At 46.3% G+C, this 15,463-nt stretch overlaps 4 protein-coding genes across 7 annotated transcripts; 3 read left to right on the top strand and 1 right to left on the bottom strand.

Moving 5' to 3' along the window:
• The first annotated feature begins 154 nt into the window (after positions 1-154).
• Positions 155-2,707, top strand: LOC104933130 (regulator of G-protein signaling 9-binding protein). Of its 2 annotated transcripts, none has more exons than XM_019265220.2 (5): positions 155-262; positions 1,175-1,394; positions 1,485-1,688; positions 1,855-1,997; positions 2,441-2,707. In XM_019265220.2, the coding sequence occupies exons 2-5, from the start codon at positions 1,193-1,195 to the stop codon at positions 2,615-2,617; spliced, it is 726 nt and encodes a 241-aa protein (XP_019120765.1). In that variant the 5' UTR covers positions 155-262; positions 1,175-1,192; the 3' UTR covers positions 2,618-2,707. The 2 variants fall into 2 exon arrangements, with proteins under 2 accessions (XP_019120765.1, XP_010746808.1); XM_010748506.3 differs by having other exon boundaries at positions 159-262; positions 1,178-1,394.
• Positions 2,708-5,571: 2,864 nt separating this feature from the next.
• Positions 5,572-8,266, top strand: LOC104933135 (ubiquitin-conjugating enzyme E2C). Of its 3 annotated transcripts, none has more exons than XM_019265224.2 (7): positions 5,572-5,722; positions 6,700-6,843; positions 7,072-7,099; positions 7,351-7,437; positions 7,520-7,724; positions 7,951-8,010; positions 8,111-8,266. In XM_019265224.2, the coding sequence occupies exons 2-7, from the start codon at positions 6,737-6,739 to the stop codon at positions 8,146-8,148; spliced, it is 525 nt and encodes a 174-aa protein (XP_019120769.1). In that variant the 5' UTR covers positions 5,572-5,722; positions 6,700-6,736; the 3' UTR covers positions 8,149-8,266. The 3 variants fall into 3 exon arrangements, with proteins under 3 accessions (XP_019120769.1, XP_019120770.1, XP_019120771.1); XM_019265225.2 differs by having other exon boundaries at positions 5,591-5,722; positions 6,703-6,843; XM_019265226.2 differs by lacking the exon at positions 5,572-5,722 and adding an exon at positions 5,942-6,332.
• A 293-nt stretch (positions 8,267-8,559) lies between these two features.
• On the top strand, positions 8,560-10,667 carry polr2j (RNA polymerase II subunit J). The gene is made up of 3 exons (XM_010748515.3): positions 8,560-8,774; positions 9,789-9,897; positions 10,472-10,667. The coding sequence occupies exons 1-3, from the start codon at positions 8,632-8,634 to the stop codon at positions 10,571-10,573; spliced, it is 354 nt and encodes a 117-aa protein (XP_010746817.1). The 5' UTR covers positions 8,560-8,631; the 3' UTR covers positions 10,574-10,667.
• A 188-nt stretch (positions 10,668-10,855) lies between these two features.
• LOC104933137 (deoxynucleotidyltransferase terminal-interacting protein 1) lies at positions 10,856-15,324 on the bottom strand. The gene is made up of 13 exons (XM_010748516.3): positions 14,967-15,324; positions 14,741-14,811; positions 14,390-14,486; positions 14,176-14,274; positions 14,030-14,089; positions 13,893-13,949; positions 13,735-13,796; positions 13,618-13,660; positions 13,354-13,412; positions 11,435-11,495; positions 11,281-11,352; positions 11,143-11,198; positions 10,856-11,060 (listed from the first exon to the last, which is right to left on the bottom strand). Exons 1-13 carry the CDS (start codon positions 15,039-15,041, stop codon positions 10,952-10,954), a joined length of 921 nt encoding a protein of 306 aa, XP_010746818.3. The 5' UTR covers positions 15,042-15,324; the 3' UTR covers positions 10,856-10,951.
• Positions 15,325-15,463: the final 139 nt, after the last annotated feature.

Below are 15,463 nucleotides of genomic sequence, written 5' to 3' on the forward strand. Positions count from 1 at the left end.
CATGTCCTTCTGTCTATAAATAACCCTGACATGACGCAGTTTACCTGGACAGGTGAGTCCCTGACACAGAGCTTTGCCTGTGAGGTAGAGCAGAGGGTAGAATAAAGTCCCCTGAGAGCCGGTCTCAGCTGGTCTCACCTGGTCCCTGAGTGTTAATTAAAAAACACAACTGTCCCCAGAGAAGAAGTGTTTATAGAAACGTGAGCGGTCCTCCACCACAGAAGAAGAAGTGGAAGGTGGATGTAGTCGTGATCAGCAGCAGGTAAGACTCACTGATGATTAACACTTTAAAACGTTCTGTCAACGCTCTTTAAAGGTTCTGAAAGGGATTTTAATGTAGTTTGTTTTTTTAATCACTGTTCTCTGATTTCATTCAAATTTATCAACAAAACATTTTTATCAAAGAAGAGAGAGACGAAGCGCTCAGAGACCAACGTCAACAAAGACTGAGGGCTAAAGACCAAAGAACAAAGACTGAGGACTAAAGAACAAAGACTGAGGACTGAAGACCAAAGAACAAAGACTGAGGATTAAAGAACAGAGACTGAGGACTGAAGACCAAAGAACAAAGACTGAGGACTAAAGAACAAAGACTGAGGACTAAAGACCAAAGAACAAAGACTGAGGACTAAAGAACAAAGAACAAAGACTGAGGGCTAAAGACCAAAGAACAAAGACTGAGGACTAAAGAACAAAGACTGAAGACTAAAGAACAAAGACTGAAGACCAAAGAACAAAGACTGAGGACTAAAGAACAAAGACTGAAGACTAAAGAACAAAGACTGAAGAACAAAGAACAAAGACTGAAGGCTAAAGAACAAAGAACAAAGACTGAGGACTAAAGACCAAAGAACAAAGACTGAGGACTAAAGAACAAAGACTGAGGACTAAAGACCAAAGAACAAAGACCGAAGACTAATATTTAACATTCAAATATTTTATTTAACATGACGACAGTTTAAGTTGATTCGTCATGATAATTATTTACTGATAAATTTTAGGTTAATGCGACATTAATGAGAAAAGCTGGACCATTAAGTTAATTATTTAAATCTTGATTAAACTAGTTTATTAAATATTTGTATATAAATTGAAGTAAGTTTAATTTAAAAATGTTTATTCAGTTTGTGACTTTATATGAACTTGTCTGTCCTCACCTGTCCGTCCTCCCCAGCAGGTGGGCGAGCACATCATGAGTCGCTGGCGTCGATCGGTGGATGAGTTAGCGGCACGGCGGCGGCAGCAGGGTGAGTGTGAGCGTGCTCAGGAAGCTCTCAGTCGGGTCACTTCCTGTTTCCAGCAGCTGGCAGCGTCACTCGGCAGCTCAGCAGATGGCAGCTTCCTGCGAGACGAGATGGACGAGACGAGAGCGCTCGCACAGCGAATCTGCAGCGGTACAAAGACCTGCACCTGTCTGTCTCACCTGTCTGTGGTTCACCTGTCTGTCTCACCTGTCTGTCTCTCACCTGTCTGTCTGCCTGCAGGTCTGTCCCAGCGTCTGGTACATCTGCTGTCAGACTGTGACTCTGCCCCCTCAGGTGTGGAGGACAGACAGGTATCAGAGCGTCTGTGGGTTGTCTTCCTGTCTGCATTAGAAAACTTCCTGTCTGACCTCCGTAAGGCCTCTGATTTGATTGGACGGTTCCCTCTGACTCAGCGCTACGACAGACGCTCACTGGTCAACACAGGTAAGCTGTCAGAAGGCTCTGTGATTGGCTGAGCCCTGTGACACCTTAGCTTCCTACCTGTCCCTCACCTTCTCCCTCACCAACCTCCTCTAAGTACCTCCTTTTTAAAAAACCCTTTAAGATGGGAGAACTGGTCTGTCTCTCTTACCTGTCTGTCTCTCTTCAGGATGTATTGATGGCATGGTGGGCGTGGCAGCTCGAGTGGCTTCAGTCCAGGCGCCGTGGATCACTTTAGAGGAGGAACCAAGCCCTGATCTGACCAATCACATCACAGGACTGGAGGCAATGCTGAGTGAGATGCAACTGAGGGTGAGTCAGAACCAAAGAGACCCACCTGATCCAAATATTTAAAGCAGGTGTTATACCTGATGGGAGTGTCACATACCTCATGGGAGTGTCACATACCTGAGGGGAGGGTCGTATACCTGAGGGGCGTGCCTTGTACTTGAGGAGAGTGCCTTATACCTGAGGGGAGTGTCTTATACCTGAGGAGAGTGTCTTGTACCTGAGGGGAGGGTCGTATACCTGAGAGGAGTGTCTTGTACCTGAGGGGAGGGCCGTGTACCTGAGGGCAGTGTCTTATACCTGAGGAGAGTGTCTTGTACCTGAGGGGAGTGTTGTATACCTGAGGGGAGGGCCGTGTACCTGAGGGGAGGGTCGTATACCTGAGAGGAGTGCCTTGTACCTGAGGGCAGTGTCTTGTACTGAGGTAAGTGTCTTGTACCTGAGGGGAGGGTCTTCATGTTCTGCAGGTTCCTGTTGCATTTTGGTCAGTGGAAGCAACCCAGCCGGCGTGGGCTGAAGCTCGTGGTGAACTGGAGGAGTCAGATGACAGCCTGGAGGACCTGATGGAGGTCGAGGTTGTCTCCAACAACAAGATGGCCACCTGCTGCCAGCCGCCGTGCTGTGGACTGGGCTGTGTCGGGTAGAGGAGTGCTGTCAACATCACTGTGATCTTACCTGTGTGACACACCTGACAATACTGTAGGCATCGGATTTAATAAATGTTACAAACTTTATGGCTGCTGTGAGTTCTTCTTCAGCTTCCCTCCTCACGGCTAGCAGAGGGCTAACAGGACGGCGAGCTCCTAACTGAGCTAAAAAGCTAAAGGCAGCAGGTCGTCGAGGTACAGATATGACATCATGTGAGGAGTGTGTGCTTTTATTGTGACAATCCAGGACATACTTGTGTTTAGAAGCTGTATGCAGGTTCAGACTGAAATGTTTAAATGTTGATGTAGATTGATACTGTAGATTATTGTTAACAACAGTTAACAACAACAGTTGTGAAGTATACAGGGTACACAGTGCAAAGGTGACAGGTAGGTTTAGTGCAGTTTTGTGATAGTGGCTCTGACAGAGGCAGATGAGTTGTAAAGTCTTATTTCCTGTATCGTTCCTCAGAGCAGCAGGTCGGATGAGTCTGTTGCTGAAGCTGCTCTTTAGCTTTTCCAGTGTTTTGTGGAGGGGTGAGAGAGATTGTCCATGATAGCAGTTTTGCCAGCATCCTCTCCTCCATCACCTCCTCCAGGGTGACAAGCTTAGAGCCGACAACAGACTCTGCTTTCTGATGAGTTTGTTCAGTCTGTTGGCGTCCTTTGCCTTGATGCCTGAACCCCAGGACACCGCAGCAAAGAAGATAGTGCTCACCACAACAGACTGATAGAACATCTGCAGCATCTTGTTGCAGACATCAAAGGAGCAATGCGTAAGAATTGCTGTTGCTAGATTCTGTAATTTCCGATTGTGAAGGAACGCAACATTAGCGTGCACGGCCCTCCCCTCAGGTACAAGACATTAGCGGCGTAAAGCTAATAAACAAATATATTATCAGGGCTAAGCCACCTGGGAGACCCAGGGGAGGATACGGTGCAAAGTGTCCAGGTGAAGAGGTCAGCCGTCGGGGATGCAGTGACACCAGCGCAGGAGGAGGAGGTGGAGACCTAACTGAAGAGCAGTGACGGAGGTATGTCTGTAAACTTCATGTAAAGTTATTATAATCTGACCGACATCGTGTCTGACCAAACAGTGAAGTCTAGTTTCCATAAATCACAGAACACAGAAAAATATTACTAAAATATGTTTCTATAAAATATTAAAAACAGTTTTCAGTTCTATGAGCAGTAACTAAGTAACAAATCAGCAGCTGCAGGAAGCCTGCAGCCTTCTGAAACTGCTTCTGAAACTACACAAATTTCAATCAATCACACACACACACACACACACACACATATATAATATATATTAACTTATTGTCAGTATGCTTTGACTAAAGTATTCTGCCCACGTCATAGCAGCTCTGTGCTTTACATTACAATGTTACTGTAATGTTGCTCTGTAGTTTGATGCGTTGCTATAAAGTGCCTGGGAAACGTCAGCGACATTACTAATTAATTATATAAATATCATGATGACATCATGCAGACACGTTGATCAGACACTGGTCAGCCTACAAACTGTTATCTATAGTAACACGTGTGATGGTAGAAACAGCACTAAAACAAAAACACTGCACGGTTTCTGTATAAGAGCTGAGAAAGCAGACAAAGCTGTGCACTGCACCGGGTTTACATTTCATCATTTAGTTATACTAAATAAACATTTTCCACCAGCACTGTCAAACATCATCTCTGTGTCAGACTGACGTCAGCTTCAGATTAATCTGTCATCAGTGATATCCATGAGAGAAAGTCCATGTGATGTTTATCGTGCTTTCTGCCGTCCTCAGTCCTGATTGAGTTTTTCTTCTTCATGTTTTCTCTTCGATGCACAGACTCCTGCTCACTGGGCCCTTCTTGTGCTAAATAATAAATGTGTTTCTTCATTTGTCTGAATATAACTTCTTAGACTAACACAACACAACAAAGTCAGCCTCTGTGTAGGGGGACCCGCAGTATATGTACATAAGAATAAAAATCTAAAGTAATACAAACATAACGACTTATTTCAGGGCGACTATAGAGCACTAACAACATAGTTATACATATTATATTCCATTTCTGTTGATAGAGCTCCATAAAGATTACACACTGAGCGTCCTCAGGAAGTGAAGCCGGCTCAGGCCCTTCTTGTAGGTGGACCAGTCCAGGTGTTTATTGTCCAGTGTGACCTATGTACCTGTTACCTTTGTACCTGTTACCTGTGTACCTGTTACCTGTGTACCTATGTACCTGTTACCTGTGTACCTATGTAACTGTTACCTTTGTACCTGTTACCTTTGTGCCTGTTACCTGTGTACCTGTTACCTGGGTACCTATGTACCTGTTACCTGTGTACCTATGTACCTGTTACCTGTGTACCTGTGTACCTATGTACCTGTGTACCTATGTACCTGTTACCTGTGTACCTATGTACCTGTTACCTTTGTACCTGTTACCTGTGTACTTGTTACCTGTGTACCTATGTACCTGTTACCTGTGTACTTGTTACCTGTGTACTTGTTACCTGTGTACCTGTGTAACTATGTACCTGTTACCTGTGTACGTGTTACCTATGTACCTGTTACCTGTGTAACTATGTACCTGTTACCTGTGTACTTGTTACCTATGTAACTATGTACCCGTTACCTGTGTACTTGTTACCTATGTACCTGTTACCTGTGTAACTGTTACCTGTGTAACTATGTACCTGTTACCTGTGTGCTGCTACCTTCAGACAGCAGACAGGTGAGGGCAGGGCTCCTCCTGAAGTTTCACTCATGAAAACTCATTAAATCAACATAAATTAATTAATATTTTAACATTAAAATTTGAGTGAAATATTTTATTTATTTGTTTTTGAACGTTTGTCTCAACTCTGTCACGTCACAATTTGGTCGATTCGTCGCGTCTCCGACGTCCCTGCTGTCCAATCACATCGCGGTTCCTTCCGCCCGCGGCCCTCTGATTGGTCAGCGGCAGGTGGTTTGTTTTTGAACGCTAGGCGTTGATTGGCTGTGCGTGTGAGGACGCGCCTGTTTAAACCGGGGGGCGGGAGAGAGTTCAGTTTGAATCAGAGCTCCGCGCGGACACACCGACACCCCGCGAGCCCCGCAGGTAGGTCCGGTTACCGGGAGGATACCTGTGTTCATGTCGGTCAGCGGGCAGAGGCTAACGGAGCTAACAGGCTAACGGAGCTAACAGGCTAACGGAGCTAACGGTCACTTAGCCGGCTCAGCTAATGCTAACAGTGCTACTACCGTTAGCATCGAGCTAAACGAGCTGCCGGGAACAGAAGCTCCTTCACCGGGTAACGGGCTGCTCTGACCCGGGAACAGAAGCTCCTTCACCGGGTAACGGGCTGCTCTGACCCGGGAACAGAAGCTCCTTCACCGGGTAACGGGCTGCTCTGACCCGGGAACAGAAGCTCCTTCACCGGGTAACGGGCTGCTCTGACCCGGGAACAGAAGCTCCTTCACCGGGTAACGGGCTGCTCTGACCCGGGAACAGAAGCTCCTTCACCGGGTAACGGGCTGCTCTGACCCGGGAACAGAAGCTCCTTCACCGGGTAACGGGCTGCTCTGACCCGGGAACAGAAGCTCCTTCACCGGGTAACGGGCTGCTCTGACCCGGGAACAGAAGCTCCTTCACCGGGTAACGGGCTGCTCTGACCCGGTGCTGCCGGACAGCTGCCGTTTACCGGCTAAATACGTCATCAGCACATCCGGTAACATGCAGCTGCTGTTAGCTAACGAGACAGACAGCTGCCTGTCTCTGCCTGTCTGACCCTCTGATCACCTGTCTCTCTCTGTCTGTCTGACCCTCTGATCACCTGTCTCTCTCTGTCTGTCTGACCCTCTGATCACCTGTCTCTCTCTCTCTGTGTCTGTCTGACCCTCTGATCACCTGTCTCTCTCTCTCTGTGTCTGTCTGACCCTCTGATCACATGTCTCTCTCTCTCGGTGTCTGTCTGACCCTCTGATCACCTGTCTCTCTCTCTCGGTGTCTGTCTGACCCTCTGATCACCTGTCTCTCTCTCTCGGTGTCTGTCTGACCCTCTGATCACCTGTCTCTCTCTCTGTGTCGGTCTCCAGCAGTACCTGGACCTTCAGAACCGGCCCGTCAGCTCTCATGGCCTCTCAGAACATGGATCCTGCAGCGGCAGCAGCTTCCTCCGCGGCTGCTCTGAAGGGCAGCGAGAGCGGCGGTAGCGCGGCCCGAGGCTCGGTCTCCAAACGGTGAGAGACTCGGCACCGGTCCAGACTGCTCAGTTTGTTCTGCTGGACCTGACGGTACCAACGAGACCACCATGACATGAAACAATGACTGTTAATCAGCTGCTGAACCAATCAGCAGGTCACCGGTTCGATTCCCGGGCGAGACCTCTGTATGAACAAACTGAACACTTGACGTGTCCTCTCTGGGAGTCTCACTGTCTGTCTGTCTCTCTGTCTGTCTCTCTGCAGGTTACAGCAGGAACTCATGACTCTGATGGTGAGTTCATATCCAACCACTGGTCACCACGGTAACCAGACAGACAGGCGGGAGGGGTCTGACCCAATGAGCGACACAGAACCTCTGGGTTTAAAGACGACTGGTACCAGAGCAGCTGCTGTCTGTCTGACCTCTCTCTCTGACCTGTCTGGCTCTCTCTCTGTGTCTGACCTCTATCTCTCTGACCTGTCTCTCTCTCTCTCTCTCTCTGACCTGTCTCTCTCTCTCTCTGACCTGTCTCTCTCTCACAGATGTCAGGTGATAAGGGGATTTCAGCGTTTCCAGAATCAGATAATCTTTTCAAATGGATCGGAACCATCGATGGAGCTCAGGGGACGGTATGACAAATGCCTGTCTCTCTCTCTCTGGTGTACGACGGGTTTAGGTACTGCCTGTCTTTGACCTGTCTCTCTCCCTCAGGTGTATGATGGGCTCAGGTACCGGCTGTCTCTGGACTTCCCAGCTGGTTATCCGTACCAAGCTCCCCGTGTGAAGTTTGTGACGCCGTGTTTTCATCCTAACGTGGACGAGCAGGGATTCATCTGCCTCGACATCCTGAAGGACAAGTGGTCGGCGCTGTACGACGTCCGCTCCATCCTGCTGTCCATCCAGAGCCTGCTGGGAGGTAACTGGACCGACCGGACCCTGAGACCCAGACTGAGACTGTCTCCTCCCTGTGATGTCTTGAGGAAAGATGTTTCACTTGAAATCATCAGAAGATCACTCTGGTGTCATGAAGTGGCGTCACTCTGACATCACACATGAAATAAAGTTTGACTTCAGACTGTGGACAGAGACTGAACATTACAAAGCTGTTTAATTAAACTTGACGAGCTCAAACTTTGTTTCAGAGCCGAATAACGAGAGTCCTCTGAACACGGCTGCTGCTGAACTATGGGATGACCAGGAAGGTGAGAACAATAAAGTTTAAATGTTTTTTTTAAATGTTCTGTAGTCTGAGTGCAGCAGGGGCTGATGGGAGTTGTAGTCTAACAGCAGTTTGTCTTGCAGCCTTCAAAGCTCATCTACACTCGACCTTCCAGAAGTGAAGCAGCTCATTTATTTTTTATTTTTATTTTTTTTTCTTCTGTGGTTTGTTGTCCTGTTTTGTGAATATTTTTATGTTTGTTCATCCTGATGTATCAATAAAGTTCTTAATTCAACACATGCTGACTCCGCACTCATTAAACTTTAAAGTCAGTCGACTCATCGTTTAAACGCCATGCGTTGATGACCTGTCTGCAGGAGGCGGGGCTACGCTGTGATGTCATCCCTGAGTTCAAACTTGTTGAAATCTTTGAAGCTTCTGTAGTTTCAGATCTTTGATTTAGTTTCTCCTGCAGGAAGCAGCAGACTGTCAAAATAAAAGCTGACGTACTTTATTGTGGTGATCTCATGGAGCAGTGCCGCTGTGCTCCGGTTCAGCCTCCGGCCTGCGGGCGGCAGCAGTCCGCCAGTCAACAAAACAAGAGTCGGTCGTTTTGTTTTGAAAGGTGTTTCCTGTTGTCTGTGCTCGCGCGCAGGTCGTGAAGATGAACGCGCCTCCCGCCTTCGAGTCGTTTCTTTTGTTTGAAGGAGAGAAAAAGATCAGCATCACCAAAGACACCAAGGTCCCGAATGCCTGTTTGTTCACCCTGAACAAGGAGGACCACACGCTGGGCAACATCATCCGAGCGTAAGGGGCTAACGCAGCTAACATGCTAACACGGGGCTAACGCAGCTAACATGCTAACACGGGGCTAACGCAGTTAACATGCAAACACGGGGCTAACGCAGTTAACATGCTAACACGGGGCTAACGCAGTTAACATGCAAACACGGGGCTAACGCAGTTAACATGCTAACATGGGGCTAACGCAGTTAACATGCTAACACGGGGCGAACGTAGCTAACATGCAAACACGGGGCTAACATGCTAACACGGGGCTAACGCAGCTAACATGCTAACATGGGGCTAACGCAGTTAACATGCTAACATGGGGCTAACGCTGTTAACATGCAAACACGGGGCTAACGCAGCTAACATGCAAACACGGGGCTAACGCAGCTAACATGCTAACACGGGGCTAACATGCTAACACGGGGCTAACGCAGCTAACATGCAAACACGGGGCTAACGTAGCAAACACGGGGCTAACGTAGCTAACATGCAAACACGGGGCTAACGTAGCTAACATGCAAACACGGGGCTAACGTAGCTATCATGCTAACACGGGGCTAACGCAGCAAACACGGGGCTAACGTAGCTAACATGCAAACACGGGGCTAACGCAGCTATCATGCTAACACGGGGCTAACGCAGCAAACACGGGGCTAACGTAGCTAACATGCAAACACGGGGCTAACGCAGCTAACATGCAAACACGGGGCTAACATGCAAACACGGGGCTAACGCAGCTAACATGGGGCTAACATGCTAACACGGGGCTAACGCAGCTAACATGCTAACACGGGGTTAACGCAGCTAACACGGGGCTAACGCAGCTAACATGCTAATACGGGGCTAACGCAGCTAACACGGGGCTAACGCAGCTAACATGCTAACACGGGGCTAATGCAGCTAACACGGGGCTAACGCAGCTAACATGCTAACACGGGGCTAACGCAGCTAACACTGTCACTGACACTGTTGGACCTTGATTTTCAAAATAAGAGTGAGCTGATTGTTTACTTCCTCTGTGTGTGTCAGTCAGCTGTTGAAGGATCCTCAAGTTCTGTTTGCCGGTTATAAAGTTCCTCATCCTCTGGAACACAAGATCGTCATCAGAGTGCAGACCACACCTGACTACAGCCCACAGGTAACACACACACACACCTGACTACAGCCCACAGGTAACACACACACACACACTCACACCTGACTACAGCCCACAGGTAACCCACACACCTGACTACAGCCCACAGGTAACACACACACACACACCTGACTACAGCCCACAGGTAACACACACACACCTGACTACAGCCCACAGGTAACACACACACTCACACCTGACTACAGCCCACAGGTAACACACACACACACCTGACTACAGCCCACAGGTAACACACACACACACCTGACTACAGCCCACAGGTAACACACACACACACCTGACTACAGCCCACAGGTAACACACACACCCCTGACTACAGCCCACAGGTAACACACACACACACACACCCCTGACTACAGCCCACAGGTAACACACACACCTGACTACAGCCCACAGGTAACACACACACACCTGACTACAGCTCACCGGTAACACACACACACACACACACCTGACTACAGCCCACAGGTAACACACACACTGTAACAGTGTGTAACAAGGAATGTCATCAGCATTTGATTGTGACAGGAAGTGATGTCATGTTCTGTGTTTACAGGAAGCGTTCACTAACGCCATCACTGACCTCATCAGCGAGCTCTCTCTGCTCGAGGAACGCTTCAGAGTCGCCATCAAGGACAAACAGGAAGGGATCGAGTGACGTGCCGCTCCCTGATGTCACTTCCTGTCTGTAGCTGTTTGTGTTCGATGATTGGTTTATTTTTATAAATAAAGTGTGATGTCACAAACCTGCAGGCTGTGTGTGATGTAATGTTCAGAGAACTTGAACCTAAAGGGCGGGAAAGCAGAGGTACATGCAACCAACCTTTGACATTCAGCAGTTACCAAGGAGACAATGTTCAACAATGTTGAAGTGTGATGGCGCGTAACACACGACATGTAACGTAACGGCGTAATGTTGCAGTGATTGGAGACAAAAACATCGTTTTAGAAGTTTTATTGCATTTTTCTACAAACAGTCAAATAAAAAATAGAAGCAGCCAATCAGATGAGAGGCTGATGGTCACATGTTGGGGGATCAGAGGTCAGCGTCTCTCTGAGCCTCCATGGCTCGCTGCATCTTCTCCACCATCCACAGAGGAACTGAGAACGGCTTCAACTCGTCCATCCGGACGTCCGGACAGTCCCTGAACACACACAGAGTTCGGTTACCATGGCAACCACAGACAGACACCCCTGTGGAGACAGAGGAGGTGATATCGTACTCACTTATATTCATCACTGCGAGACAGATCCTGAATGTCCTCCTCGATCAGCAGGTAGGCCTGATCAAACACACACACAGATGTCACATGGTGCATTTAGGTGCAATCATATCTGGTGTTTATGACACTGTATTGCTCTCACCATCTTCCCTCCTGTCGCTCTCATGTGATGTCTCTCTGCCAACCACTGCTTATCCTTCGCATCTGCTGCATACTGATACGCACACACACACACACACACGTTCATGTGTCTCTGCTCATTTAAGGAACATTCAGGTGTCTGTGTGTGTCATCACCTTAAACAGATCAGCATGTTTGATGTAGATGCGTCCTCGGGTCCCGCCCATCCCTAGTGCCCTGCATAGTGACATCACAACAGAACACGTTGACTAACTTCAGTTTAAAAGGTCCAGACTGTCGTGTTCAAAGCAGGTTTGCATGTTGTTTTCATGGTGTTTACGTGTTCTCATGACATTTACGTGTTTACATGAAGTTTGTGTGTCTACATGAGGTGTGTATGTTTGTGTTTACATGATGTTTACATGAGGTTTGTGTGTCTACATGATGTTTACATGTTTGTGTTTACATAATGTTTACATAAAGTTTGTGTGTCTGCATGATGTTTACATGTTTGTGTTTACATAAAGTTTGTGTGTCTACATGATGTTTACATGTTTGTGTTTACATAATGTTTACATAAAGTTTGTGTGTCTGCATGATGTTTACATGTTTGTGTTTACATAAAGTTTGTGTGTCTACATGATGTTTACATGTTTGTGTTTACATAATGTTTACATAAAGTTTGTGTGTCTGCATGATGTTTACATGTTTGTGTTTACATAAAGTTTGTGTGTCTACATGATGTTTACATGTTTGTGTTTACATGATGTTTACATAAAGTTTGTGTGTCTGCATGATGTTTACATGTTTGTGTTTACATAAAGTTTGTGTGTCTACATGATGTTTACATGTTTGTGTTTACATAATGTTTACATAAAGTTTGTGTGTCTGCATGATGTTTACATGTTTGTGTTTACATAAAGTTTGTGTGTCTACATGATGTTTACATGTTTGTGTTTACATAATGTTTACATAAAGTTTGTGTGTCTGCATGATGTTTACATGTTTGTGTTTACATAAAGTTTGTGTGTCTACATGATGTTTACATGTTTGTGTTTACATAATGTTTACATAAAGTTTGTGTGTCTGCATGATGTTTACATGTTTGTGTTTACATAAAGTTTGTGTGTCTACATGATGTTTACATGTTTGTGTTTACATAATGTTTACATAAAGTTTGTGTGTCTGCATGATGTTTACATGTTTGTGTTTACATAAAGTTTGTGTGTCTACATGATGTTTACATGTTTGTGTTTACATGATGTTTACATAAAGTTTGTGTTTACATGATGTTTACATAAAGTTTGTGTGTCTGCATGATGTTTACATGTTTGTGTTTACATAAAGTTTGTGTGTCTACATGATGTTTACATGTTTGTGTGTTTACATAAAGTTTGTGTGTCTACATGATGTTTACATGTTTGTGTGTTTACATGATGTTTGTGTGTCTACATGAAGTTTGCATGAAGTTTGTGTGTCTACATGATGTTTACGTGTTTACATATTTGTGTGTCTATGTGTTTACATGATGTTTCTGTGTCTACATGAAGTTTACATGAAGTTTGTGTGTCTACATGAAGTTTACATGAAGTTTGTGTGTCTACATGATGTTTACGTGTTTACATATTTGTGTGTCTACGTGTTTACATGATGTTTCTGTGTCTACATGAAGTTTACATTAAGTTTGTGTGTCTACATGAAGTTTACATGATGTTTACGTGTTTACATGAAGTTTGTGTCTACATGATGTTTACATGATGTTTACGTGTTTACATGATGTTTACATGAAGTTTGTGTGTCTACATGATGTTTACATGATGTTTACGTGTTTACATGATGTTTACATGATGTTTACATGATGTTTACGTGTTTACATGATGTGTGCGTGTTTACATGATGTTTACATGATGTGTGCGTGTTTACATATGTTTACGTGAAATTTGTGTGTCTACATGATGTTTACATGATGTTTACGTGTTTACATGATGTTTACGTGAAATTTGTGTGTCTACATGATGTTTACATGATGTTTACGTGTTTACATGATGTGTGCGTGTTTACATGATGTTTACATGATGTTTGCGTGTTGACTCACTTGTTGGCTCTTGAGCCAAGAACAAACGTGCTGCCGTCGTTCAGTCTGGACGGGTTCCACTGAAACACAAACACATTAATTGTTGATGGCTCTGATGGGTCTGTTGATGTAATAATCCGATCACAGGTGTTCACCTCCAGACTCACAATCACAAACACATGTCATGTTAAAGTTTATGACATTCAAACATCATAACAAGCTGACAGGAAGTAACCACAATGTTCAGAGTGCAGGTAGAACACACCTGTGTGGATCCTGACTCACCTTTGGTCCTTCTCTCTTGATGGGTTCAGACTTGAGCTTCACTCTGAGGAAGAAGCAGGTACAGGTGATGTCATCTACCTGAACAGTGATGTTATCTGATACCTGTCTCATACTCACTGATTGGAGAAGGTGTGGGGTCGATCAGAAGAGACAGCCGCCGAACCTGGACGAGTCCTCCTCTGAAGACACAAGGACAGGTGATTATACAATACCTGTCTGTCTGTCTGTCTGTCTGTCACCTGTCTGTCTCTCTGTCTGTGAGGTCACAGGCGTACCTTCTTGAGGAGGGGGCTTCCTCTCTGGCAGTAGTCCTCATCCACAGGTCTGGACCTCTGACAGGACACAAATAACCAGATCAGAACCGGATCAGGTTACAATGAGTTCTGGGTTGTTCTGATTAGTTCATTCCTACCTTGATGGCGACCTCTGACCCCGCTCTCTTCACCTCCCCCTCTGGAAACAGCTGTTTGGCCTGTCAGAGGAAACCATGGTAACAGAATGAGACAGCTGAGGTCAAAGGTCATGAGGTCAGACAGGAAGTGAAGAAGGTGATCTCACGTGTTCCAGAACATTCCTGCAGGCCTCTCGGATCAGCTGATCAGTTTGAACGTCATCGCCAACGTTCTCCTTCACGTTCTCCGCTGCTTTCTCAAAGAACTGTGAAAAGAACGATGACAACACCTGTTCACACCTGTCTATACGTCTCTTCACACACCTTTCTACATCTGTCCACACACCTGTTCACACCCCCACACACACTGTGACCTCTGACCTTCTGGTACTTCCTGAACACAGCCATGATGTCATCATTGAAGCTGGGCTGAAGCACCGCCCTCAGCAGGTCCATGGACACCTGAGGATCCGTGTAGCTGCACACACACGGCAGCATGCAGACATCAAACATACATCAAACATACATCAAAATTAACCTATAACAGTAACCATAGTAACCATGCCGGAGATAAATTTAAACGTGCAGAGGATTTAAATATTTACCTGTTACCCGTGCTAACATGTCAACACCTGTACAAAGACTTTGGTAAGAATCTAAAGTGACGGTTAACCGTGTTAACCAGGTTAACACGGTTAACCAGGTGAACCAGGTGAACCAGTGAGCACTGACCTGACTGTCATGTGTGAGCGGCGGCCTCGTCTGTGAATCTGTCTGTGTTTGATCATCACGTTCCACGGCTTCTACACACACACACACACACACACACACACACACACACACACACCAGTGTTTGTCTCGCACAGCACAATATGACGTCATAACATATGACCATAAAAGGCCTGTGACGACAACATGACGTGTTCCGTGCTAAGCTAAGTTAGCTGCAGCTCCGTACCGGGCTCTGTTCCGGCTGCTCCGGGCCGTCCTGCTCCAGCCAGTCCCGGCCTCCCTCGCTGCGGTGGGCTCCCATGGCTCAGACGGCGCCGACCCGGTCCGGATCGGATCAAACTGAGCTAACTAACCAGGCTAGGCTAACAGCAGCAGCTCCGAGTCCGCTCCGAGGCCTCCGGGCTGCGGCTTGATGTCGAGAGAGACGCGCTGACCGACACCGAGCGACTGAACCGAACCGAACTGAACCGAACCGAAGATCAATGATCGGTACCGTTTGTTTCCTGGAAGTGACACACCGCTCTTCCGCTTCCGTGAAGCTAGCTAGACGCTTCCGGCCATTTACTTCAGAATAAAAGCACGACCTCCACAAATCAAACACTTTGTTTAATGTTAAATTAATGTTTGTTAATTTAATGTTTAATTAAAGTTCTTTAAATGTGAACTGAGTGAACGAAAGACTCACTTACGTAAATTAAGTCATGATTTTTATTTTAAACATTA

This window comes from Larimichthys crocea, chromosome VI (assembly GCF_000972845.2).
Source record: "Larimichthys crocea isolate SSNF chromosome VI, L_crocea_2.0, whole genome shotgun sequence".
Classification (NCBI taxonomy): Eukaryota; Metazoa; Chordata; class Actinopteri; family Sciaenidae; genus Larimichthys; species Larimichthys crocea.

Bases quoted from the DNA above. Each gene is read 5' to 3' on its own strand.
- LOC104933130 (XM_019265220.2), top strand. From the start codon at position 1,193: ATGAGTCGCTGGCGTCGATCGGTGGATGAGTTAGCGGCACGGCGGCGG. The intron at 1,689-1,854 runs GTAAGCTGTCAG...GTCTCTCTTCAG, and splicing joins ACGCTCACTGGTCAACACAG to GATGTATTGATGGCATGGTG. The intron at 1,998-2,440 runs GTGAGTCAGAAC...CATGTTCTGCAG, and splicing joins TGAGTGAGATGCAACTGAGG to GTTCCTGTTGCATTTTGGTC.
- LOC104933135 (XM_019265224.2), top strand. From the start codon at position 6,737: ATGGCCTCTCAGAACATGGATCCTGCAGCGGCAGCAGCTTCCTCCGCG. The intron at 7,100-7,350 runs GTGAGTTCATAT...TCTCTCTCACAG, and splicing joins AGGAACTCATGACTCTGATG to ATGTCAGGTGATAAGGGGAT. The intron at 8,011-8,110 runs GTGAGAACAATA...TTTGTCTTGCAG, and splicing joins ACTATGGGATGACCAGGAAG to CCTTCAAAGCTCATCTACAC.
- polr2j (XM_010748515.3), top strand. From the start codon at position 8,632: ATGAACGCGCCTCCCGCCTTCGAGTCGTTTCTTTTGTTTGAAGGAGAG. The intron at 8,775-9,788 runs GTAAGGGGCTAA...TGTGTGTGTCAG, and splicing joins CTGGGCAACATCATCCGAGC to TCAGCTGTTGAAGGATCCTC. The intron at 9,898-10,471 runs GTAACACACACA...CTGTGTTTACAG, and splicing joins CACCTGACTACAGCCCACAG to GAAGCGTTCACTAACGCCAT.
- LOC104933137 (XM_010748516.3), bottom strand. From the start codon at position 15,041: ATGGGAGCCCACCGCAGCGAGGGAGGCCGGGACTGGCTGGAGCAGGAC. The intron at 14,812-14,966 runs GTACGGAGCTGC...GTGTGTGTGTAG, and splicing joins AGCAGCCGGAACAGAGCCCG to AAGCCGTGGAACGTGATGAT. The intron at 13,661-13,734 runs GTGAGTATGAGA...CTTCTTCCTCAG, and splicing joins CCCCACACCTTCTCCAATCA to AGTGAAGCTCAAGTCTGAAC.